Source organism: Cervus canadensis, chromosome 3 (assembly GCF_019320065.1).
Source record: "Cervus canadensis isolate Bull #8, Minnesota chromosome 3, ASM1932006v1, whole genome shotgun sequence".
NCBI classification, from domain to species: domain Eukaryota; kingdom Metazoa; phylum Chordata; class Mammalia; order Artiodactyla; family Cervidae; genus Cervus; species Cervus canadensis.
The window spans coordinates 60,683,255-60,708,484 of record NC_057388.1 but is presented as its reverse complement, the minus strand read 5'-3'; the positions used below and the strand labels follow the sequence as shown (position 1 = coordinate 60,708,484).

General features: G+C 39.5%; 2 protein-coding genes across 8 annotated transcripts in view; both read right to left on the bottom strand.

Moving 5' to 3' along the window:
- PDE1C (phosphodiesterase 1C) overlaps positions 1 to 25,230 on the bottom strand; it is a 506,697-nt gene that overhangs the window by 397,044 nt on the left and 84,423 nt on the right. The gene's annotated exons all lie outside the window — the stretch shown is intronic.
- LOC122438416 (exosome complex component RRP46) lies at positions 8,718 to 9,789 on the bottom strand. The gene has a single exon (XM_043463261.1). The coding sequence runs from the start codon at positions 9,774 to 9,776 to the stop codon at positions 9,069 to 9,071; it is 708 nt and encodes a 235-aa protein (XP_043319196.1). The 5' UTR covers positions 9,777 to 9,789; the 3' UTR covers positions 8,718 to 9,068.

Genomic DNA, 25,230 nt, shown 5'->3' with positions numbered 1-25,230 from the left:
CAGATTCCTAGATGTGAGATGTATAAAAACCTACTTATTACATTCTTATGTCTTTGGTTGTTTGCAGACAAATGCTTTCCTAAATTATGTTATAGGTATGCTCATCACATTAACATAAAGGTGTTCCCCATATCCAAAAAATACCACCTATAAAGTACAAGGAATTGGTATTTTAATAAATCTTCCAGTCATCTTGTGAAAGACATAACTACATGGCATAGTTTCCTCATGCTAAAATTATTAATTCTTAAGTGCATAGTTATAACACACTAAAATTTTATAACTTATTTTGGCATTTCCTCATTTTTTTAATATGCTGGGAAACTTAAATGGAAGTGGCCTGTTTCTCTTGACCTTTGAGAGTCCAGAGAACAATTACTCTCTTGGGATAGTCTTTGATTTCTTTTTTGTTTTGTTTTGGTTTTTAACTTAAAAAGGCAGAAAAGATAGTTTTTGCTCAAAAAAAAGAAGAAAAAAATGTTGGGATCCAGCAATTCAGAGGTCGTTCCAGTGGGGAAGTGTGCGAGAGTCTAGAATTGGATGATTAGCCAAAACACAAATTGGCCATGAGAAAATGAGGGATCTGGAAAATCTTAGTGATAATGAAGGAGAATTGGGTGGATTTAAGATGTAGAATCAGTAGGATTTGGTAACTAATTGGGTGTAGAGGATGAAGAAGAGGGAAGTAGCAAGATGAACTGAGGTTTCTGCTTAAGCAGCAAGGTAGACTATGATGATGCCATTAGAAAATGCTGAAGGTGGAGCAGTTCATGGGCCTAGAGTTGAATCAAGTTCTGCAAAGTTGCATTTCAAGATAGAAAATATAAGCAAAGATCTCCTCCATATTCATGAAGAGGAAGCACACAGATGATGACTATGTGATTCAAATGAGAATACTCTTATTTCAGCAAATACTTCTATCGTGACTGAGATAAGAAAATTTTTCACAACACAATAACATAGGGGAAAAAATTACCCTTCTCACTGAACCCAAACAATAATTTAAAAAACTAAAATAATAATAAATATTTTAGAGAAGGGCAATATCAAAGCCCCAGCCCTGTCCTGGAGTGTTCCAGCCATTATCTGACTTGATAGAAGCTGTAATTTAAGTAGAACTTGGGCTCCATCCACAAGGATCTAATTATAACAGCTCATTAGTGTCTTATCATCTATAACCTGGCCCTACGGCACAAACCCAAGGGAGATCCAGGAAGCTGGCATAATGTAAAGCATTATGAGGAGAATTTTGCTGTTATCTGTTTCAATCTCTTTCTGAAGGTAAATTTTTGACAACAGTCTGCTTTAGGTGAACAACACAGCACAAAATTGGAAGGCTTCAAAACAGTGGCTATGCCTGGGGAATGACCCCACTGATAACATGCCAACCATCCACGGAGCGGGATATATTAATATTTTTGTGACCCCAATACTCCAGGAAAGTGTGGAGCACTCAGAGCTCTGTTGGATGCTTCAAGACAGATGGAAACGTTTATTACACCACCCCTGCCCTCAAAAACTCTGGAGAGGCAGAAAAATGCAAGGCAGCCTCTGACTGCTTCAGACTAGAGCCAGGCTTTGGGAAAATGAATTGGTTTTCCCCTACCCCTCCCCAATAAACATGGTCGAGAGAAATGGTTCAAGACTTTGAAATGGACAAAAAAGTTCAATGGGCATCCCGTCTAGTTACTTTTTGAACTCCATGAGAAGGGGAGAGAACTTCTCTGATTCTCCACAAATGCGGGCAGAGCCATCTCCAGGGACACTGGAATGGTCTGCTCTGGCAAAATGAAAAATAAAAACTTCCCTGCTCTAATTTATTTTCAGTTGACTTTGAAAGCATGAAAAATCCTTCTGACTAAGTAGAAGCAAAAACATGGAAACAGAGTCACACAGGTCTCTCTCAATAATATCAAAAACCCCATGAGGGAAATCATAGATAAACTAAGCCTTCAGGATACCAAAAATACTGTGGCTCAGGTGCAGGAAATGAGCAACTCCATTCAGCCCACTCCATCTCATCTGCTTATGCTCACACCACTCCCCTCCCCTCCCCGTTTCAGCTTTTGTCTCTCCTTTGACTTGTTCCTGCCTCTTATCCAATGCCCATAACCTCCTCCTTTCCTGTTATACCCCCTCCAACCCTGCCATAAATCTTCTTTCTTCAGAAAGCCAACTTTTTGTGTACCCTATGAACACTTCAGATTGATTATAAACCTTCCAGAATCACAAAATCAGCATCCACACCATTGAGCTTATCAGAAGAACAAGTGCTCAGATCCAGACGTAACCAACATTCGTTCAGTAATTGCTGTGTGCTGGGCATTGTCATGATGCCTTCACCAGCATTACTTCATTTAATCATCAAATCAACCCAAAGGAGGTAATACTGAAACATTACTGAACACTAAGACATTAAGACTCCAAGAGAGCAAATCACCTAGATCACAGAGAAGACACAAATTGCTTTGATCCAAAATTCTCATTCTCCTAATCCAGGGCTCAGAGTGATACACCACACTGTGTTTTACTTGTGAGTCAATAAATACACACATAGTGTAGATCAAGCAAAATGCTCTGCATTTTTTACTATGAAAAAGATACCCCTTACATAAGAATAAAGATATTCCCATCTGACGCTAGAGAGAACCTTCTGCATGTCTGCTTCCCTGGTGGCTCAGAGAGTAAAGGATCTGCCTGCAATGCAGGAGACCCAGTTTTGATCCTTGGGTTGGGAAGATCCTCACGTCGGGAAGATACCCCTGGAGGAGGGCATGGCTACCCACTCCAGTATTCTTGCCTGGAGAATCCTCATGGACAGAGGAGCCTGGCGGGCTACAGTCCATGCGGTTGCAAAGAGATGGATATGACTGAGTGATTTTCACTACTTCACTTTAAAGAAGGAGGTTCAGGCTGCAGGGAGACATGAATAATGCAAGATGAGTTTAATGGGTTAAGATAAGACAAGAAGGCAAGAAAGTGAGAAGACTCTAAATCCAAAATAACTACAGATTCATTTCATAGTGTGTCTAATGATGGCAGCTTGATAAACTGCTGGCAGGAGGAGCCCAAGGTGATGTGGTAATCCCATTTAAATTTGACAAGTGACTTATCAACTTGGTTCCTAATAAAAAAAAAAAATACACAAGCACTATGCTGGCAGACGGCTGAGAAGTTACAGTCCTATAAAAAGAGAGAGAGAGAGATTTAATTCTCCAGAAAAGTGGAGAAAAAAAAACCCTTGAAAACCTTCAACAGTTCTCAAAATATCTGTGACATGGCATTCGTAGACATTCTTTCCTTTTGGGAGTATAAAGCTCCTAAAATTCCCAGGGAGTAGAAAAAGTGGGGCTTAGGTACAGAGGTCTGGAATGAACCTAATAAAGCCCAGATGAAGAGTTTTATGCTCACGAAAATAAAACGCTACTGATGGTATGGAAGGCAAAGGATTAATAATGTTTTGAATATCTTTAAATCAGTTACACAGGTACTGCTCTATTATTTTCAAAATACTAAGTCTTGGTTTTAGAAACATTTCACAAATTCTATCTTCTGTAATTTCAAAGAGATTGGAAAATTTAATTCCATTTCAGATATCATACACCCTGAGATTGGGAGGGCAGCAGCAAAATAAAATAATACAACTTGATCTGTGATGACATATTCTAAATTCTCAAATATGTGAGGATTTATTTCTGAGTTATCATATTAACCTTTTTTAACAACCAAATCACATTATTTTACTTATTTTAACTTTATATGTATCTGATAGTGCAAGACCTCCTCCTTTATTTCGGCTTCTCAAGTTCAAAAGGAGACATGTCCATAGAATTTTCTGTTGTAGTTTTATTATATATTTTCTTTTATAAGCTAGTTGTCTGAAATAAAATATTTAATGGTAATGACTTTACCATCTATTAAGATGATCATGTGTTTTTTCTTCTCTCTCTCTCTACCTGTCTGTCTCCCTGTCATCTATTAATGTGTTAAATTAGTAGCAAAATGAGAGAAGGAAAAAAAAAACTATTTTCCAGATGGAATCAAGTTTCCTCTAGGGAACTTTGTGGTGAAAATATCTTGATATGACAGAAGTTGGTTGGAGGAGGGAGAAACAACAAAAAAATAGTTAAATTATTCTTCATTCAAAATGAACAGAATTTAGAGAAGGGCAAGAACAAAGGGGAAGGGGGAAAGGAGAGGAGAAAGAGAAGGCAGAGCAATACAGCCGCAAGCTGGAACCATATTTTGCAAAAATAAGTGAAGAACTTTCAAAGAACATAGAAGTTTGACATCCATGCTTATGTTAAATACTATATGGAACTGCAATGTAATGACCACTCTCTAAGAGTAAATATCTCACACACAGGTTGCTTTGCGAAAGTGATTGGGGAGAGAATTCAAAAACTGTGTCTTTTGTTGTCTAGAAAAGAATAAATCGATATCTGCAAGACAGAAAGTGTAGGAAAAATTCAACAGACTCAGGAAAAGATAATCAGAGATAATAAGAAGAAACATAGAGAAACCCCTGAAAAATACAGATTGAATTTTAGAGATTGAAACAGATGTGGGGTGAGGATTTGAGATAACCATGCATTGGTCTTAAAAGTCATGTCTATATGACATCTGAAATATACTCTAAAGTGTTTCTTAATACTGAAGCCACCTTGCGTTACTCAAATAATGCATTCTACTTGGTCATATTGCATTGTTATTGTAGTATACTTAAGAGATTTGCATTACTAGAATTCTATTTAAGACTTTTTGCATATTATATACATAAAGGAAATTAGCCACTAATTCTCTTTTATAGTCATTATCATGGGAATAACCTATTCCCTGATATCTGAATAAAATTGCCTATAAAACTCTTGGGATCCAAAGTATGTCTAGCAAAGTCATCATTTTACAAACTTTTGAATGTCTTCTTTTGTTATAGCTGCACTGAGAATATCTATTTCTTCAGAAGTCAATATATCCCTTTAGAAACTGCCATTTTGTAGAAATATTCAATTCAATTAGCATAGATTCCTATGACATTTTGTATTTTAATCTTCACCTATACAATAATAATAAGAGGATGAGATGGTTGAATGGCATCATTGACTCAATGGACATGAGTTTGAGCAAGCTCTAGAAGTTGGTGATGGACAGGTACGCCTGGCGTGCTGCAGTGCATGGGGTTGCAAAGAGTCAGACACAACTGAGCAACTGAACTAACTGATATACTAATAGTTTTGAGTATTTCTTCACTTATTTATTTTCTTTTCTGTTCACCTTCCAGAAATGTTTTGTCCAATACGGTAGTCATTATTCATATGTGATGACTAAATTTAGATCAATTAAAATTGAATAAAATTACATTCAGTTCAGTTCAGTCACTCAGTCGTGTCCGACTCTTTGCGACCCCATGGACTGCAGCACGCCAGGCTTCCCTGTGCATCACCAACTCCCAGAGTTTGCTCAAACTCGTGTCCATTGAGTCGGTGATGCCATCCAACCATCTTATCCTCTGTCATCCCCTTCTCCTCCTGCCTTCAAACTTTCCCAGCATCAGGGTCTTTTCAAAAGAGTCAGCTCTTCGCATCAGGTGGCCAAAGTATTGGAGTTTCAGCTTCAGTATCAGTCCTTCCAATGAATATTGAGGACTGATTTCCTTTAGGATGGACTGCTTTGGCCTCCTTGCAGTCCAAGGGACTTTCAAGAGTCTTCTCCAGCACCACAGTTCAAAAGCATCAATTCTTTGGCGCTCAGCTTTCTTTATAGTCCAACTCTCACATCCATACATGACTACTGGAAAAACCATAACTTTGACTAGATGGACCTTTGTTGCTAATTTTTAATATCCTATCTAGGTCGGTCATAGCTTTTCTTCCAAGGAACAAGCATCTTTCATGGCGTCAGTCACCATCTGCAGTGATTTTGGAGCCCAAAAAAATAAAGTTTCTCACTGTTGCCATTGTTTCCCCATCTATTTGCCATGAAGTGATGGGACCAGATGCCATGATCTTTAGTTTTCTGAACGTTGAGCTTTAAGCAAGATTTTTCACTCTCCTCTTTCACTTGCATCAAGAGACTCTTTAGTTCTTCTTCGCTTTCTGCCATAAGTGCGGTGTCATCTGCATGTCTGAGATTATTGATATCTCTCCCAGCAATCTTGATTCCAGCTTGTGCTTCATCCAGTCCAGCATTTCTCATGATGTACTCTGTATATGAGTTAAATAAGCAGGGTGACAATATACAGTCTTGATGTACTCCTTTCCCAATTTGGAACCAGTCTGTTGTTCCATGTCCAGTTCTAACTGTTGCTTCTTGACCTGCATACAGATTTCTAGGGATTAGATCTGATAGACAGAGTACCTGAAGAACTATAGACAGAGGTTCATGACATTGTACAGGAGGCAGTGATCAAGACCATCCCCAAGAAAAACAAATGCAGAAAGGCAAAATGGTTGTAGATGAGGCCTTACAAATATCTGTGAAAAGAAGAGAAGTGAAAAGCAAAGGAGAAAAGGAAAGATATACCCATTTGAATGCAGAGTTCCAAAGAACAGCAAGGAGAGAAAAGAAAGCCGTCCTCAGTGATCAATGCAAAGAAATAGAGGGAAACAACAGAATGGGAAAGACTAGAGACCTCTTCAAGAAAATTAGAGATACCAAGGAAACATTTCATGCAAAGATGGGCACAATGAAGGACAGAAATGGTATGGACCTAACAGAAGCAGAAGACATTAAGAAGAGGTGGCAAGAATACACAGAAGAACTAAACAAATAAGACCTTTATGATCCAGATAATCATGATCGTATGATCACTCACCTAGAGCCAGACATCCCAGAATGCAAAGTCAAGTGGGTCTTAGGAAGCACCACTATGAACAAACCTAGCAGAGGTGATGGAATCCAGTTGAACTATTTCAAATCCTAAAAGATGATGCTGTGAAAGTGCTGCACTCAGTATGCCAGCAAATTTGGAAAACTCAGCAGTGGCCACAGGACTGGAAAAGGTCAGTTTTCATTCCAATCCCAAAGAAAGGCAATGCCAAAGAATGCTTAAAATTACATTCAATATCTTATAATAACCTCCAGTAGAAAAGAATCTGAAAAAAGTATATATATATAGAAGTGTAGATGATTTACAATGTTGTGTTAATTCCAGGTGTCCAGCAAAGTGATTCAGATATACCTGAATCACTGAAACTAACACAACACTGTAAATTAACTATACTTCAATTAAAAATTAAAATTTAATAAAATTAAAAATTTACTTCCTTAGTTGCATCAGTCACACCTCAGATGCATAACAGACACATGTGACTAGTAGGTACTGCATTGGACAGTGCCAATATAAAACATTCTACCATCACAGGCTTTCTGGAAAGTGCCGTTCTCAAGGTTACTTTCGTTGCCTTAAGGAGCTGGCTCATGAATCTATACATTCTACTGCTTTTCTCATTTCTAATTCATTTGTTTTTGCTTTTAGGTTTACATTTTCATTCCCTCTACTTTGAATAAGTTTATATTCCTCTTTTTTCCTTAATTTTTTTTCAGCAGAGTATTTGTATCTATAGCTTTGGTACAGGTCACCAGTTTTGGCATGCCAACTTCCCATTGACTATCCTTTCTAAGAAGCCTGCAATGAAAATTTTTATTTTCTTTTTTGACCCAGAAGTTGACTGTTTCTGAAAACGTATTTCAAATGGTTAAAGTATTTTTGGTTGTTGTCATGTAAGCGTCTTGGCTTTTCTTCTTTCTTCTGTTTTCCTTTTTTCTTTGTTCCTTTTTTTCCCTCCTTCTTTAACTAATTTTTTCTTTTTACTTTCTATATTTTATAACAATATAGTCAGAGATTATGCTCTATGTAATCAAATCTTGCTTTAGGTTATTTACTGATGTTCATCAGTCATCCAACACAGGGTAATTTTTGTAACTATTTCATGGGCACTGTATTTAAAGAAAAGATTCACTCTATGTGTAGAAAACAAGGTATACAGCTATCACATCTGCATTGTGGACTACAACCTTTATCAATAGAAAATGACTCAGCTCTTTATTTCCTGAGTTCTGCTTTTCACAAAGTTCAACACTGCCATAGTTATCTCATTTTTCCTTGTGCTTGCCTGAAACATTCTTGCTTATCATTTTTTTGTTTTAGTTTTGCCTTTTGAAATAATGCTGTTGTTCAGTTGCCCAGTCATGTCCGACTCTTCATGACTCCATGGACTGCAGCACTTCAGACCTCCCTGTCCCTCACCATCTCTCAGAGTTTGCCCAAGTTCATGTCCATTCCATTGGTGATGCCATCTAGCCATCTCATCTTCTGAGGCCCTCTTCTCCTTCTGCCCTCAATCTTTCCCACCATCAGGGTCTTTTCCAACGAGTCGGCTGTTTGCAGCAGGTGGCCAAAACACTGGAGCTTCAGCTTCAGCATCAGTCCTTCCAGTGAGTATTCAGGGTTGATTTCCTTTAAAATTGACTGGTTTGATCTCCCTGCTGTCCAAGGGACTCTCAAGAGTCTTCTACAGCACCACAGTTCAAAGGCATCAATTCTTCAGCACTCTGCCTTCTTTAAAGCCCAAGGCTCACAACTGTACATGACCACTGAAAAGACCATAGCCTTGATTATACAGACCTTTGTCTGCAAAGTGATGTCTTTATTTATTGAAATAATACATAGTTGTAATAATTGGTAAACTATGACAATTATCTTTTTTTTTTTTTAATTTTTGTATTGTTTTATTTTTTAAATAGCACCCACCATCCAACACACACTACCGTTATTTGTCTATCACCTCACCGTTCCTCGAACCTGGGCCTCGTTCACTGCTGAGGCCTTAGCACCCAGCAGGCTTTGCACACTCTAACTGCAGTCTCGGCTTCATGGGGCTGTTAGAATGAGTAGCTTCATTCAGTGAATGCACTACCCTACCAGTGTCTTCCTGGAGTGGGGTGGGGTCTGTGCCCGTCCCCCATGCCCAGGGGGCTGGCTATAGCCACTCTTTTCTCGCCAGGGCCGGCCTGCTGGCTTCTTTGACGCTGGAGGTGGCGGGAGGGGCGGCCTGCCCTGGCTTGCCTCAGCTCTTCGAGTAACGCCTCTGCAGCGATTCCCGGTAGAAGCGGAAGACGTGTGTGGAGGCAGTTTGGGCCGCAGCCAGGCACTGCTGGAGCTCGGCATCGGAGTAGAGCCCCTTGGTAGTGGACATCAGCAGCTTCCGTTCCACGCTGTCAAGAGCAAAGGTCAGGACTGCCCGCGCCTCCTTTTCCTGTTTAGCAGTAGGGTCTAGCATGAGGGTCCCATCAGAGTCCAGAGCACAAGTGACCCCACAGAAGAGGGCCCGCATGGGCACACCGGCGTCCACCAGGGCCATGCAGGCAGCATTCAGGCAACAGGCCAGGAGAGAGCCAGCATCGCTAACGACCTGCAGCACCACAGTTATGGAGGTTCGGGGGTGCAGCGCTCCCAGTACCACCGCTTCGCATGTGTTTCTGATCAGCCGCTCCCGGCTCTTCTCCGCTACGCCAGGCAGACCAGTCTTCGGCCTCAGGATCACTTCCAGCGTGGCCTTGTTGAAGATCTCTTTGCTAACCTTCACCTCGGCTGGCCCGTACACGCCGGCCAGGACGGAGGTATCCCCTTGCAGAAAAGAGGCAGAGCCATCAGGCCGGGATAACAAGTTCTGTTCGCAGGCAAAGTGCCGGAGGCTACAGCCGGGGCCCCGAGGGCCGTGCTCTGTCCCAGAATCAGCCCGGATCTTCGATTCAGTCTGCATTGCCCCCTCCATCGCCCCGGAGCCCACGTGCCGACAGTTATCTTTAAATTTAAAAATATACATTCTTATATTCTTTTTCTCTTATTATCTTACTGTCAACATCAATAACAACCCAGTTTCTATTACTCCTGCCTGTATGATATGACTAAATTAGCCTTCCTGGCCATTGAACTCATTCTCTGTGATGGCCCACACTCTGTCTGTGGAGTGTGTTTCTCTCTGAATAAATCCACTTCTTACCTATCACTTTGTCTCTCACGGAATTCTTTCTGTAATGAGACATCAAGAACCTGAACTTTATTGGGTCCTGACACCCAGGTCTGTGATCTTAGTAATAATCCTCCCACTTGTTAGCCTATGAAATTACCCAGCCCATAAAAGCTACTGCTACTGCTGCTGTTAAGTCACTTCAGTCGTGTCTGACTCTGTGTGACCCCATAGACGGCAACCCACCAGGCTCCCCCGTCCCTGGGATTCTCCAGGCAAGAATACTGGAGTGGGTTGCCATTTCCTTCTCCAATGCATGAAAGTGAAAAGTGAAAGTGAAGTCGCTCAGTCGTGCCCAACTCTTAGCGACCTCATGGACTGCAGCCTACCAGGCTCCTCCATCCATGGGATTTTCCAGGTGAGAGCACTGGAGTGGGGTGCCATTGCCTTCTCCCATAAAAGCTAACTATGCCACTTTTTGAGGCCTCTGCACTTGCCCTCTGCAATGGCCCACACTCTGTCTGTGAAGTGTACTTCTCTCTGACTAAATCCACTTCTTACCTATCAACAACAACAACAAAAAAGTAGCCTTCAAATTCTTCTGTTCTCTTTCACTGATGTTATATGAATTTTTATATTTTATTTCTAAATTGTTATTTTAATATTAAGAAGTTCCACTGTTAAGAACTTTGCTTAACATTACATTTTGCCTTCCAACTTTGTTTATCCTTAACTTTGGACTTAAGGATACAATTACCTGGTTTTGGTGCTCAACAGTTCTTTAACATAATAATTTATCATCTAGAGCAGCACTGTCCAACACAGAGAAGCCACGTGTATAATTTTAAATTTTCTGGTAGCTATATTTATTAAAGTCAAACAGGTAAAATTAATTCAATAAATTATGTTCTTTAAGTCAATAAATCCAAAATATTATATTTAAACAAGTAACCTATATAAAGTGATTAATGAGATTCTTGTGTTATTCCTTTTTTCTTTAAAACCCAATGTGTATTTTATACTTACAGATCTCAGGATTAGCCACATTTCAAGTGCTCAACAGCTACATTTTATGAAACAGGACAGCTCTACAGAATTTATTTTGATTCACGTTTCAGTTCGCTTAAGTACATCCTAAAATAATTCTTTCCAGGAATGACATGTTGGTTAATGAGATACACATGAACAACAGCTTAGGTACAGATTTATTGAATTTACATTAAACTCGGAACAATTTCTCAATTATCTTCAGCTGTTTATATGCTGTAAAAGGGAATTAGGAACCAAGCTGACAGTGGTTGCTTTTCCTTTATAGGCAGATATTCTTCTTTATCTTTGTATCTCAAAAATTTTGCTAGTATATATGTAATTGTGGGTTACTTTCATTGATTTTTTAATTTTTTTCTCGAACAGAAGCCCTTTCAATATGCAGACTCAAACCTTACTTTTTTCTGTTCAGGCAAGCTGCCTTCAACTTTATCTTTGATTACTGCTTCTGTTCCAGTTGAATGGCTTCAGTCTCAAAATATCTATGATTCATTAATTTGTGTAGGTTTTTTCCTTCTCTGACCTCCTACTACTATCTTTTCTCGTTTTCAGTTCTTCATCCCTTTCATCTGTAGTCTGACACACCATTTCTCACGTTTGTCTTCCAATCACTGATTAAAATCTTTACAGGGTCATTCCTACACTTCAGCATAGATTTTAATTCCTATGTTTCATATTTACTTTCTTTGCATTGTTACTTTTTGCATCTCAATTAAAAATCAGCCTGCTTTTCTTCTTAACAGCTTTCTGCTCTTATCATAGGGACTGTGTCTTTTGCCTCTTATGAAGAATGCAAAATAGCATTTACATTTTTTCTTTTAGTTTCTATATTAAATCATTTTTCAGAAGTCTACTTTTTCCCTCAGTCTCTAGGATGGGGTTTAATTTCCCTAGTTCTTCATAATTTGGAGGTGGGGGGAGGGGGTTTGACCTTAGTTTAACCATTCTGCAATGCAAAAAGATTGATACAGAACTTGTTTCCTAAAAGGCAAGGCATGTACGTCACTCTAGGTTTCATTCACTATCTACCTGGGCTGCCTGGTTGCTCAGCAGGTAAAGAATCCGCCTGCAATGTGGGAGACCTGGGTTTAATCCCTGGATTAGGAAGATCCCCCCGAGAAGGGAACGGCTACCCACTCCAGTATTCTGGCCTGGAGAATTCCATGGACTGTATAGTCCATGGGGTCACAAAGAGTCGGACATGACTGAGTGAATTTCATCTGGGCTGCCAGATAAACTCAGCAGAAAGAACCAAGAGTTAAGACTGACATTCATATGCAAACAGCTAGTTTTCACAATAAGTAATACATAACCCAAGCCTAAAGAGAACAGTAAGAACAGGGCCCAACCTGCTTCAAAGCAAAGCCTTGCATTTGTCTTTACCCAATTGATGGACACAGCTCCTACATAATTTTCAAAGTCTATTTAGAAATTCATGTGGTGCAGTGGATCACTATAGAGTGAGACCATCAATTCCAAGAGGAAATTTCTCGATTATTCTTTGCCACACATCAAAAGAATGAGTCTGTTCAGCAGAGTAATGATGTAGACAAGATTAAAAGGAGACTGTTTTCAAGAACTTTGACAGCATTCATTTAGTATGCTAATTAAAAGAGAAACTTTATCTATTAAGAGTGAAGTCTACTTGACAAACACTTTGTTAATGGTTAGGGTAACTTAGAAGTTTGAGAATTAGAAGAGAGTATTTTTTTAAGTTTTCTATAATTTAGACTATCATTAATTCAGACACCATCACCACCCCCCATAATTGAGTAAAATTTTTTCAATGCATAACTACCTTGAAGTATGCTAATGTCTGCAAAGCATGCAAAATCCAAGTCTTACCATCTGCTGGATGATTCATTTGTAAATCTGCCTAGTATTCCTTTGGGAAGTTCCAGGATTGATTTTTTAATCTCATTATAAAAACTTGGTGGGAATGAATTCAGTCACTTTCAACACATAGGAAAGTGTTCTGAGCACTTGGAACAATGTGCCACGTTCATCCTTGTTGTTTGTTTAGTCACTAAGTCACATCTGACTCTTTGCAACATGTGTAACTAGTATGTATACTATGATCAAAAATATGAATGTTTGAAGTAATTGCTTGGAGATCTGGAGTTTTAATTGAGAGTTCCAGAAAAACAGAAGCATATTTATTAGTCACAGAGAAGAACTCTTTCTAATTTTGGCCCAAACTAGCCATTGCTGGTAATAAAGTAAGAACAATGGATCATCTGGCTCCTTTAGGGAAAGAACTGTGATCCACTCATGTTTACATTCCTGCACTCAAAATGTCCTTCAAGGTTAACTTTTTTTATCTGCTTCTTAGATATCTGCTTCTGAGGCTGTAAAACTGTATTTAAAATATGAATGAATCTCTCATCAATCTTTTCTTCCACGTGTTTTAATTGTATCATGTAAGAGTTTTCTTCAGCTTCTCACCCAATTGGCATTACATCTTGACCTCTCTTCTTATCCTGCTCTGTATTAGGGAACTTAGCTTCATAAAATTTACTGACTTGGAACCTAAGCAATCTTTCACAAGTTCCAAGAACTGCAGCTGTGAGCATGAGAATTTCAACAGAGTCTCCAGGACTGTACAGATGCAGGAGGAGCTGTTCATAGCTGAGTTTGCAGGATGATGTCCTTGGAATTGCACATTTCACAGTCCTATAGGCCATAGGTGTCCACCCTGGGCTTCAGCCCAAGACTTAGCCAGGGCCTAATGACACTATGGCAGGAACCACTGCACTGTCAAAGGAGGGGGAGCTGACACAGTACTTGGCACACAACAGGTGCTCCATAAATATTTGTTGAAAAAGAAGGCATCACAGGAAGTTGTGACTGGAAAATCATGGGAGTCCTGTAAGTTAAAATGCATCTGACTTCTTTCTAGTGAGGTAACTGACTTTGCATCCCTAAGAGCTGTCCAGGCAATGAGTGGGATTTCTCCCCTTGTTTGGAATTGTTACAGTGTCAGAAAGCATTTTACAGGAGGCTTCCTGTGTGCTGTTTTGGATCTGTCAGGAATCCTTTGGTCCTTATTAATTCCTGAATATTCAGGAATTAAGAGGAGAGGCACGCCTTTCCCAGGGCTGAGGAATCCAGGCATTTCCTTTGTTAGTTTCTCATTATGGTGATAAGTACCCTCTTCTCTCTTTAATAGGGATCCCCTTGTGTTTTGTAAGTCTGGAATTTTAATCTTTATCTTTGCTGAGAATAACTACCTTGTAAGACAGTATATATGCCCACACCATGTTGATTAAAACACCTTTGCTCCATCAGAGCTTTGGTCCCCGTGTCTCTCTTTCTTTCTCTTCCTCTCTTTCTCTTTATCTCTCTATTTCTGGCTGATTCCCTGGAACGCGAAAGCTGGCTGCGTAACCCAGGGAATATTAGCCTCTTTCCTTCTTTCACTTTCTCATCGTAGACTCCGGACCACGAGGTTCCGGTCCACTGAAGGACCAACAGTTACAGATCCAGAACATTCCCATTCACTCTGCTTTCAGTCAAACTGAACAAATATTTATTGAACATTTATTATACACTGTCTGGCAAGGCATAATTTCTGCCTTCAAGTAACTCAAATCTAGTAGAGAGACAGTCAATAAAAAGCTATTTATAGGGACTTCCCAAGTGGTCCAGTGATTAAGACTCCATGCTTCCAATGCAGGGGCCCTGGGTTCTATCCCTGATCAGCAAACTAAATCCCATATGCTACAACTAAGACCTGGCACAGACAAATAAATAAATAGATAAAACAGTTATTTATAATATAGATAATATATCATACTAATATGATAGCAAGTAATAACTGTGTAGAAGTGTATAGATAACAAACAAATGAGGGAGTGACTATTTTGTCCTGAGGCTCAGACCAGGGTTTATAATAAAGGTGCCTCTGACCAGCTTTTGTTGTTTTTTTCATCTTTTTTTTTTAGTTGGAGTATAATTGTTTTAAAATGTTGTGTTAGAGTCTGCTGTACAATAAAATGAATCAGCTATATGTATACATATATCCCCTCCCTCTAGAGCCTCCCTCCCATCCCTCATCCCACTCCTCTAGGTCATCACAGAGTTGCTTTTTAAATTTCATTTATTTTTTAATTGAAGGATAATTGCTTTACAGAATTTTGTTGTTTTCTGTCAAACCTCAATGTGAATCAGCCATAGGTATACATATATCCCTCCCTTTTGAACCTCCCTCCCATCTCCCTCCCCTTCCCACTCCTCTAGGTTGATACAGAGCCCCTGTTTGAGTTTCCTGAGCCATATGGCAAATTCCCGTTGGCTATCTATTTTACATATGGTAATATAAGTTTCCATGTTACTCTTTCCACCCTCTCCTCCCCTCTCCCCATGTCCATAAGTCTATTCTCTATGTATATTTCTCCACTGCTGCCCTATAAATAAATTCTTCAGTACCATTTTTCTAGATTCCATACATGTGTGTTAGAATATGGTATTTATCTTTCTCTTTCTCACTTCACTCTCTGTAACAGGTTCTAGGTTCATCCACTTCATCAGAACTGACTCAAATGTGTTCCTTTTTATAGCTGAGTAATATTCCATTGTGTATATGTACCACAACTTCTTTATCCATTCATCTGTTGATGGACAGCTAGGTTGCTTCCATGTTCTAGCTATTGTAAATAGTGCTCCAATGAACAATGGGATACATGTGTCTTTTCCAGTTTTGGTTTCCTCAGGGTATATGCCTAGGAGTGGGGTTGCTGGGTCATATGGTGGTTTTATTCCTAGTTTTTTAAGGAGTCTCCATACTGTCTTTCATAGTGGCTGTATCAATTTACATTCCCACCAACAGCTCAAGAGTGTTCCCTTTTCTCCACACTCTCTCCAGCATTTATTGTTTGTAGACTTTTTGATGAGGGCCATCCTGACCGATGTGAGGTGATATCTCGTTGTAGTTTCAATTTGCATTTCTCTAATAATAAGTGATGTTGAACATCTTTTCATGTGTTTGTTAGCCATCTGTATGTCTTCTTTGGAGAAATGTCTGTTTAGGTCTTTTTCCCACTTTTTGATTGGGTTGTTTGTTTTTCCGGCATTGAGTTGTATAAGCTGCTTGTATATTTTGGAAATTAATCCTTTGTCAGTTGTTTCATTTGCTATTATTTTATCCCATTCTGAGGGCTGTCTTTTCACCTTGCTTATAGTTTCCTCTGCTGTGTAATAGCTTTTAAGTTTAATCAGGTCCCACTTGTTTACTTTTGTTTTTATTTCCATTACTCTAGGAGGTGGGTCATAGAGGATCTTGCTTTGACTTATGTCATCGAGTGTTCTGCCTATGTTTTCCTCTAAGAGTCTTATAGTTTCTGGTCTTACATTTAGGTCTTTACTCCATTTTGAGTTTATCTTTGTGTATGGTGTTAGGAAGTGTTCTAATTTCATTCTTTTACATGTAGCTGTCCAGTTTTCCCAGCACCATTTATTGAAGAGGCTGTCTTTGCCCCATTGTATATTCTTGCCTCCTCTGTCAAAAATAAGGTACCCACAGGTGCATGGGTGTATTTCTGGGCTTTCTATCTTGTTCCATTGGTCTATATTTCTGTTTTTGTGCCAGTACCATACTGTCTTGATGACTGTAGCTTTGTAGTATGATCTGAAGTCAGGAAGGTTGATTCCTCCAGCTCCATTCTTCTTTCCCAAGATAGTTTTGGCTATTCGGGGTCTTTTGTGTTTTCATATGAATTGTGAAATTTTTTGCTCCAGTTCTATGAAAAATGCCATTGGTAATTTGATAGGGATCACATTGAATCTGTAGATTGCATTTGGTAGTACAGTCATTTTCATGATATTGATTATTCCTACCCAGGAACATGGAAGATCTCTCCATCTGTTTATGTCATCTTTGATTTCTTTCATTAGTGTCTTATAATTTCCTGTGTATAGTTCTTTTGTCTCCTTAGGTAAGTTTATTCCTAGATATACAATTCTTTTTGTTGCAATGGTGGACGTTGACACAGATGCAGAACACTGTCATCACCACCAGTATCCTTCATGCTGCCCATTTATAGCCATACCCACTTCCACCCCACCTCACTCCCTCTTTAACTCTCAGCAACCACTAATCCGTTCTCCGTTTATAATTTTGTCATTTCAAGAAAGCTATACACATGGAATTTATAACTTTGGGGGTTGGCTATTTTGCTCAGCATCTCCTCTGGAGATTCATCCAGGTTGTTACATGTAGCAATAATTTGTTCTTTTTCTTGCTGAATAGTATTACAAGATATGAACACACCACATTCTGTTTAATCAACCACTGGATAAATACATCTGAGTTGTTTCCAACTTGAGGTTATTATGGATAGAATTTTTATAAATATTCATGTACAGGGTTTTTAAATTGTAGTAAATGCATATAACATAAAATTTACCATCTTAATCATGTTTAAGTATACAGTTCAGTGGTGCTAAGTACATCCACATTGTTGTAAACCATCACCAGAAACCATCTCCAGAATTCTTTACATCTTGCAGAACTGAAGCTGTGTACCCATTAAAACAGTATTCTCCCCTCCTCTGAGTCCTTGGCATCCATGACTCCACTTTGTATCTCTATGACTTTGACTACTCTAGATACTTCATATAACTAGAATCACACAGCATTTATCTTTTTGTGACTGGCTCATTTCATTCAGCATAAAGTCCTCAAGGTTAATCATGTCACAGCATATGCCAGAATTTCCTTCCCTTTCATGAATGAATAATAATTCCACTGGATGTACTTACCATATTTTGTTTATCTATTCATCCGTTCAAAAAACTAAGATCATAGCATCCGGTCACATCACTCCATGGCAAATAGATGGAGAAACAATGGAAACAGTGAGAGACTTTATTTTCTTGGGTTCATAAATCACTGCAGATAGTGACTGCAGCCATGAAATTAAAAGATGCTTGCTCCTTGGAAGAAAAGCTATGACCAACGTACACAGCATATTAAAAAACAGAGACATTATTTTGCCAACAAAGCTCCATCTAGTCAAAGCTATGTCACGTATGGATATAAGAGTTGGACTATAAAGAAAGCTGAGCACCAAAGAACTGATGCTCTTGAACTGTGGTGTTGGAGAAGACTCTTGAGAGTCCCTTGGACTGCAAGGAGATCAAAGCAGTCAATCCTAAAGGAAAGCAGTCCTGAATATTCATTGGAAGGACTGATGCTGAAGCTGAAGCTCCAAAACTTTGGCCACCTGATAAGAAGAATTGACTCACTGGAAAAGACCCTGATGCTGGGAAAGATTGAAGGTAGGAGGAGAAGGGGACGACAGAGGATGAGATGGATGGATGCCATCACCGACTCTATGGACATGAGTTTGAGCAAGCTCTGGGAGTTGGTGATGGACAGGGAAGCCTGGCGTGCTGCAGTCCATGAGGCTGCAAAGAGTCGGACATGACTGAATGACTGAACTGACTGACTGATTCATCCATTAACAGACATTTGGGTTGCTTCTACCTCTTGGTTATTGTGAATAATGCTGCTATAAACAAGAGAGTCAAATATCTGTTCAAGTCCTTGTTTTCAATTCTCCTGGGTATATATCCAGAAGCAGAATTGCTGGATCATATGGTAATTCTATTTTTAATATTTTGAGAGTCCACCAAAGTGCTTTCCACAGTGACTACACCATCTTACATTCCCACTAACAGTGCACAAGTGTTTTAATGTCTCCACATTCTCGCCAACTCTTGTATCTTTTTTTTTTTCCCTTTTTCCTTTATACTTCTATTCTAATAGAAGTGAAATCACATATACAGATATTTATGTGAATATTAACCTTCATTTCTCTGGGATAAATTCCAAGGAGTGTAATTGCTGGGTCACATGGTAGTTGTATATTAGTTTTTTTAAGTAACAGTCAAACTTTTTCAGAATAGTTGTACCACCAGCAATATATGAATGATGTGGTTTCTCTATCAAATTTCTCATCAAATCCTCACCAGGATTCGATGCGGTCACTATTTTTGCTTTAGCCATTCTGCTAGGTGTATAATGGCATTCTCACTGTGGTTTTAATTTGCATTTCCCTAATGGCTAACGGGGCTTCCCTGGTGACTCAGATGGTAAAGAATCCACCTGCAGTGCAGGAGACTAGGATTTGACCCCTGGGTCAAGAAGACCCCCTGGAGAAGGGAATGGCAATCCACTCCAGTATTCTTGTCTGGAGAATCCCATGGACAGAGGAGCCTGGTGAGCTACAGTCTATTCAGTCGCAAAGAGTAGGACATGAGTGAACAACTAAGCATGCACACATGCATGCAATGGTTAATGATGTTGAACATTATTTCAAGTGCTTATTTGCCATCTGTATACCTTCTTTGGTGAAAGTCATACTCTAAAGGGACTGTTTACTTTTTTACTTTTGAGTTTTGAGAACTGTAGATATCAGAACTCTCTTGGATAGTAGCATTATTTGCAAATCTTTTCTGACTGTAGCTTATCCTTTCAATTTCTTAACAGAGAATTTGGCATAAGAAAGGTTTTATGTTGATGAAGTCAAACATATTCATTTTTTCCTGTTATAGGCAATGTTTTTAATAACAAGTCTTTCTTTCCTAGCCCTACATTCCAAATATTTTCTCTTTTTTCTGTTTAGAGTACTACCTTTTACATTGAAGCCTATTTTTGTTTTTAAGTTTTGAAACATAGGTTGAAATTTGAATTTTTGCCTATGAATAACCAAATAGTCCAGCCCCCCAAGCTCCAGCACCATTTGACTATATTATCTCCACGAAATGACTTTTTAACTTTTGTCAAAAATCAGTTGGGCATATTTGTATGGATCTACTTCTGGCTTTTCTATTGTGTTCCACTGATCTATAACTCTCTCCTTTCACCAGTACCACCAAGTCTTTATTTCTACCGCTATGTGCATGCTCGGTCACTTCAGTCATGTCTGACTCTTTGTGATCCTCTGGACTGTAGACCACCAGGCTCCTCTGTCCTTGGGATGCTCCAGGCAAGAATACTGGAATGGTTGCTGTGCCCCCCGGGTCTTCCTGACCCAGGGATCAAATCTGCATCTCCTGCGTCTCCTGCATTGGCAGGCAGGTTCTTTACCACTAGCACCACCTGGGAAGCCCTCCTATAGCTACACATTCTTTTAAAATCAAATACATTGATTCTTTGCACCTTGTTCTTCTTTTTTTTTAAGTTCTGTTAACTGTTGTAGTTCCCTTGAGCTCTGAGGAAGAGAGGCAGATTTGTTACTGCTGGGAGAGGGTGAGCACTCCAGCGTCTCATGTGATTTCCAGTAGCATCTGATGAGGATGGCATCTGTACCATTTGTCATCTATGATGTGCTGATTCTCCACTAGGCCTCCTGTGACATTAGTCACCTCAACAGGGAAGAAGATGGATGATTCATTACCAACTGGAAGTGGAACTCCATGTTCCCCATTTGTTCTCCACTGATACCATGGTGGGGAAGAGGCCTTATTATTGGCCAGATCCCTATTTGGTCTTCTCTGAAACCACCATAGTGGGGGTGTTAGGGCACTGATAGTCATGTGAGGCGAGACATTAGTTCAACACCCCCAGCCACTGTTGGCAGCAATAAGGATGGGGCCCAGTTTTTTCTGTACTGTTTGGCTGGAGTAGAGCGTCTAGCTAGCATCTAAAAGTTTTCTGCCTTATTAGACTGCCCCTTCCCTGGTCCTTTGGATAAAGACAGCAGGGTTTTGGGGGGGGGAGGGGGCTTTTACTGTCTGGGCCTTTGGCATTTCCAGGTTTATGGGTTCTCCAACTCCAAGTATGAGATGTATGAGGCAAAAAGAAAACCCAGAAAACTCACTGTGTCATTTCCCAAGTCCCAATATCTCTAGCTGGTTTGGCTTCTTCTGTTTATCTTTCAGAGTCTTTGGTTTTTGTTTGTTTCATATAAAATGACCATAGTTTTCCATTACACTTAGCTTCAGCTGTATTTCTTCTTATAGTAACAAGAAAAATTATGTCTACTCCATCTTCCCAGAAGCACATCTGAAGGCTTTTAAGAAGCAGAATGACATAGTCAGCTATGTCATTCCAAAAGCTATGCTTTTGGAAGAGTCTTCTGGCAGGGAAGAGAACGGACTTCACAGAGGAAAATGGAGGCTCTGTGGAATCTATTAGGTAGGAGAAAACAAGGGGCTAAAATAAAGCTGTGGCAAAGAGAATGGAGTGAAAGGATCTGAAGGAAACAGAATTCAGGAGATGGATTCAGTAAATGTAATGACTGGTGAGGAAGAAGAGAGATACACATGTGATTTCTAAGTTTTTGGTTGATGTTACTAATGAACAAAATGGCACCGATTCAGTTAGGAAACATGGGAGTAGGAACTTGTATAAAGATGATGAGTCCAGTTTGGGAACTGCTGCATTTGAGGTCTCTGTTTTCCTCTAATTTTGGTTCATAAGTAAGTTTGGCATGTTCTTTTCATCTTATTGTATTTCCTTCAACTAGAAAATCAAAAAATGGGATGCTGCCCTTTTTCTTAAAAATGAACTAGCTCTCCAAAGAAGATAAACAAACAGCCCAAGAGCATATGAAAAGGTGCTTAACTCTATTAGTAATTCTTGGAATGCTAGAAGATCAAACCAGTCAATCCTAAAGGAAATGAGCCCTGAGTATTCATCGGAAAGACTGATGCTGAAGCTGAAGCTCCAATACTTTGACCACCTAATGTGAAGAACTGACTCATTGGAAAAGACCCTGATGCTGGGAAAGACTGAAGACAAGAGGAGAGGAGGATGACAGAGGATGAGATGGTTTGATGGCATCACCAACTCGATGGACCTGAGTTTGAGAAAGCCCTGGGAGTTGGTGATGGACAGGGAAGGCTGGCGTGCTGCAGTCCATGGGGTCGCAAAGAGTCTGACACTACTGAGCAACTGAACTGAACTGAAATGGAAATCAAAATACAATATGATACAACTTCATATTGTATGAAGTTGTTCATATTATAAACATAATAGGTTTAAAATTTTAAAGAATAACCATAACAAGTGTAGGGGAAGATTCAGAAAAACTAGAACGCTCATATTTTGTTGATAGGAATAAAATTATCTAGCCACTTTGAAAAAGATCTGGGAAGTTTCTCAAAATGTTGAAATTATTGTTACCATAGGATCCAACAACTCCACTCCTGGGTATATATCCAAGCTGAATAAAAACATACAACCCACACAAAAACTTAAACACAAATATTCATAGCAACATTATTCACAGTGGAATCAACTCAAACGAAAAGAAATAGAAAATATCCATACTGTGGAATATCTTTCAGCAATTTAAAGAAATGATATTCTGATACATGCTACAAGATGGATGAATCCTGAAAACATTATGTTAAGTCAAAAACGCCAATCACAGAAGACCATATATTCTATGAATCCATTTATATACAATGGCTAGAATAGGCAAATATATGGAGACACAAAGTAGATTCATGATATGCTAGAACTGGGAGTGTGGGTTTCAATTAAAAGTGACTGCTGTCAGGCAGAAAATTTCTTTTACACTGTTCTCCATAGTGGCTGTACTAGTTTGCATTCCCACCAACAGTGTAAGAGGGTTTCCTTTTCTCCACACCCTCTCCAGCATTTATTGCTTGTAGACTTTTGGATAGCAGCCATCCTGACTGGCGTGTAATGGTACCTCATTGAGGTTTTGATTTGCATTTCTCTGATAATGAGTGATGTTGAGCATCTTTTCATGTGTTTGTTAGCCATCTGTATGTCTTCTTTGGAGAAATGTCTGTTTAGTTCTTTGGCCCATTTTTTGATTGGGTCATTTATTTTTCTGGAATTGAGCTGCAGGAGTTGCTTGTATATTTTTGAGATTAATCCTTTATCTGTTTCTTCATTTGCTATTATTTTCTCCCAATCTGAGGGCTGTCTTTTCACCTTGCTTATAGTTTCCTTTGTTGTGCAAAAGCTTTTAAGTTTCATTAGGTCCCATTTGTTTATTTTTGCTTTTATTTCAAACAGACTTTTGGACTCTGTGGGAGAAGGCGAGGGTGGGATGATCTGAGAGAACAGCATCGAAACATGTATATTATCAAGTGTGAAACAGATCGCCAGTCCAGGTTGGATGCATGAGACAAGTGCTTGGGGCTGGTGCACTGGGATGACCCAGAGGGATGGGATGGGGAGGGAGGTGGGAGGGGGGTTCAGGATGGGGAACACATGTAAATCCATGGCTGATTCATGCCAATATATGGCAAAAACCACTACAATATTGTAAAGTAATTAGCCTCCAACTAATAAAAATAATTGGGAGAAAAAATAAAAATAAAAAATGCAAACCATTCAAAAAAAAAGATTTCTTTTAGGTGTGACAAAAGTTTTCTAAAATTAGATTATGATGATAATTGCAAAACTCCACAAATGTACTAAAAGCCACTAAACTGTACACTTTTAGCAGGTGCACCTTATGGTATATGAACTATATCTCAATAAAGCTGCTTTTTTTAAAAATCCCAATATTCTTTTTAACTTTTAGCTATTAAACATATAGAATCATGAGTCATCACTTTTTCTATATTCATTCTTGTTTCTGGGTTCAACTGTCTTCTTCCTGAGATGTATCTTTTAACAGTTCTCTAAGTAAGAATATGTGTGTGCTCTGCTTAGTCGCTCAGTCATGTCTGACTCTGCGATGCTGTGGGCTGTAGCCCACCAGGTGCTTCTTTCCATGGGGATTCTCCAAGTAAAAATACTGGAGTGGGTTGCCATGCCCTCCTCCAGGGAATCTTCCCAACCCAGGGATCAAACCCAGGTCTCCTGCATTGCAGGTGGATTTCTTTACCATCTGAGCCACCAGGGAAGCCCAAGAAAGGATATATGTATAACAAATTCTCTTGGAATTTCTTTGCCTGAAAAATGTCTTTATTTTGGCTTCACTCTTAAATGTTTCTTTCAGTATAGAATTCCAGATTGACAAAGTTCTTTTCCTTCATCATTTCACAAATATTCAATTTGTCTTCTGACTTCTAATTATGCTATTGAGAAATATGCAGTCTATTGGAAGATGCATTACTAGGATAATATATATCTGAGTAACAGAGACTCAAAATTCCAAAATATCAACCAATACAGAAGTTTATGGTCAGCTGTATAAAATCTGGAGGTAAGCATTTCAGGGCTGATACATCATCTCTGTTCCACAAAATCTTTTTCTGGGTGTGATCATGATTCCTATGGCCCATGGTGGCAGCTAGAGCTCTAGATAACCTATTTGTGTTCCACGCAGGATGGTGGAGAAAGGATAAATAAGAAAATGAATAAAGGGAGCACAAGAGCCTCAAGAAAGTTTCCAGAAATCTACCCCAACAGTTCTGCTTACACTTCACTGACCAGAACTAGTTACATCATCATACTAAGCTTCAAGAGAACCTGAAGACAGCACTCTATTTGGAGGTACAAAGACATAGGCCCCGCTAATAATCAAGGTTTTTTTAATACAAAAGAACTAAACCTATAGTCTCAGACACAGTAGCTTCCAAGAACAAGCATCCCACCAGGCCCCAGGTGGACTTTGTAAGTCACACAGCGACATATCCACCACAGCTACAGGCCACCCATATTCAAGGGGAGGGGGCATGGGTTTCACAACTCAGTGGAAGGCTTGTCAACATCACACTATAAGAAGAGCATGTGGGATGGGAGATACAGCTGCAAATATTTTTGGAAAACATGATCTGCCATATGTTTTAAGAATCTAAGTTCAGGCAGAAGTCTCACCCCAACTTCCCAGCCTGCACAGACCAAGGCCTTAACTCCCTTCCCCAGGTAGATGTTAAAACACATGTTACTAGATTCCATGGAATTAACAGCGCCACTCCCGCGGAGCATGGCTGCAGACTCAGCACGCATCTTTACAGCCTGCTGTACTGATATTAAATTCCTCTTTCATTTCTACCACCTGCAGGGTTTCCTCCTCTACTGCAAGTTTAACTACGGGTTTAAAGACATTTTTTAAAAAATTATTTTACTCAGCACTTCTGCTGCTGCTGCTGCTGCTAAGTCGCTTCAGTCATGTCCGACTCTGTGCGACCCCATAGATGGCAGCCCACCAGGCTCCGCTGTCCCTGGGATTCTCCAGGCAAGAACACTGGAGTGGGTTGCCATTTCCTTCTCCAATGCATGAAAGTGAAAAGTGAAAGTGAAGTCACTCAGTCATGTCCGACTCTTCGTGACCCC

Coding starts and splice junctions, on each gene's coding strand:
- LOC122438416 (XM_043463261.1), bottom strand. CDS start 9,776: ATGGAGGGGGCAATGCAGACTGAATCGAAGATCCGGGCTGATTCTGGG.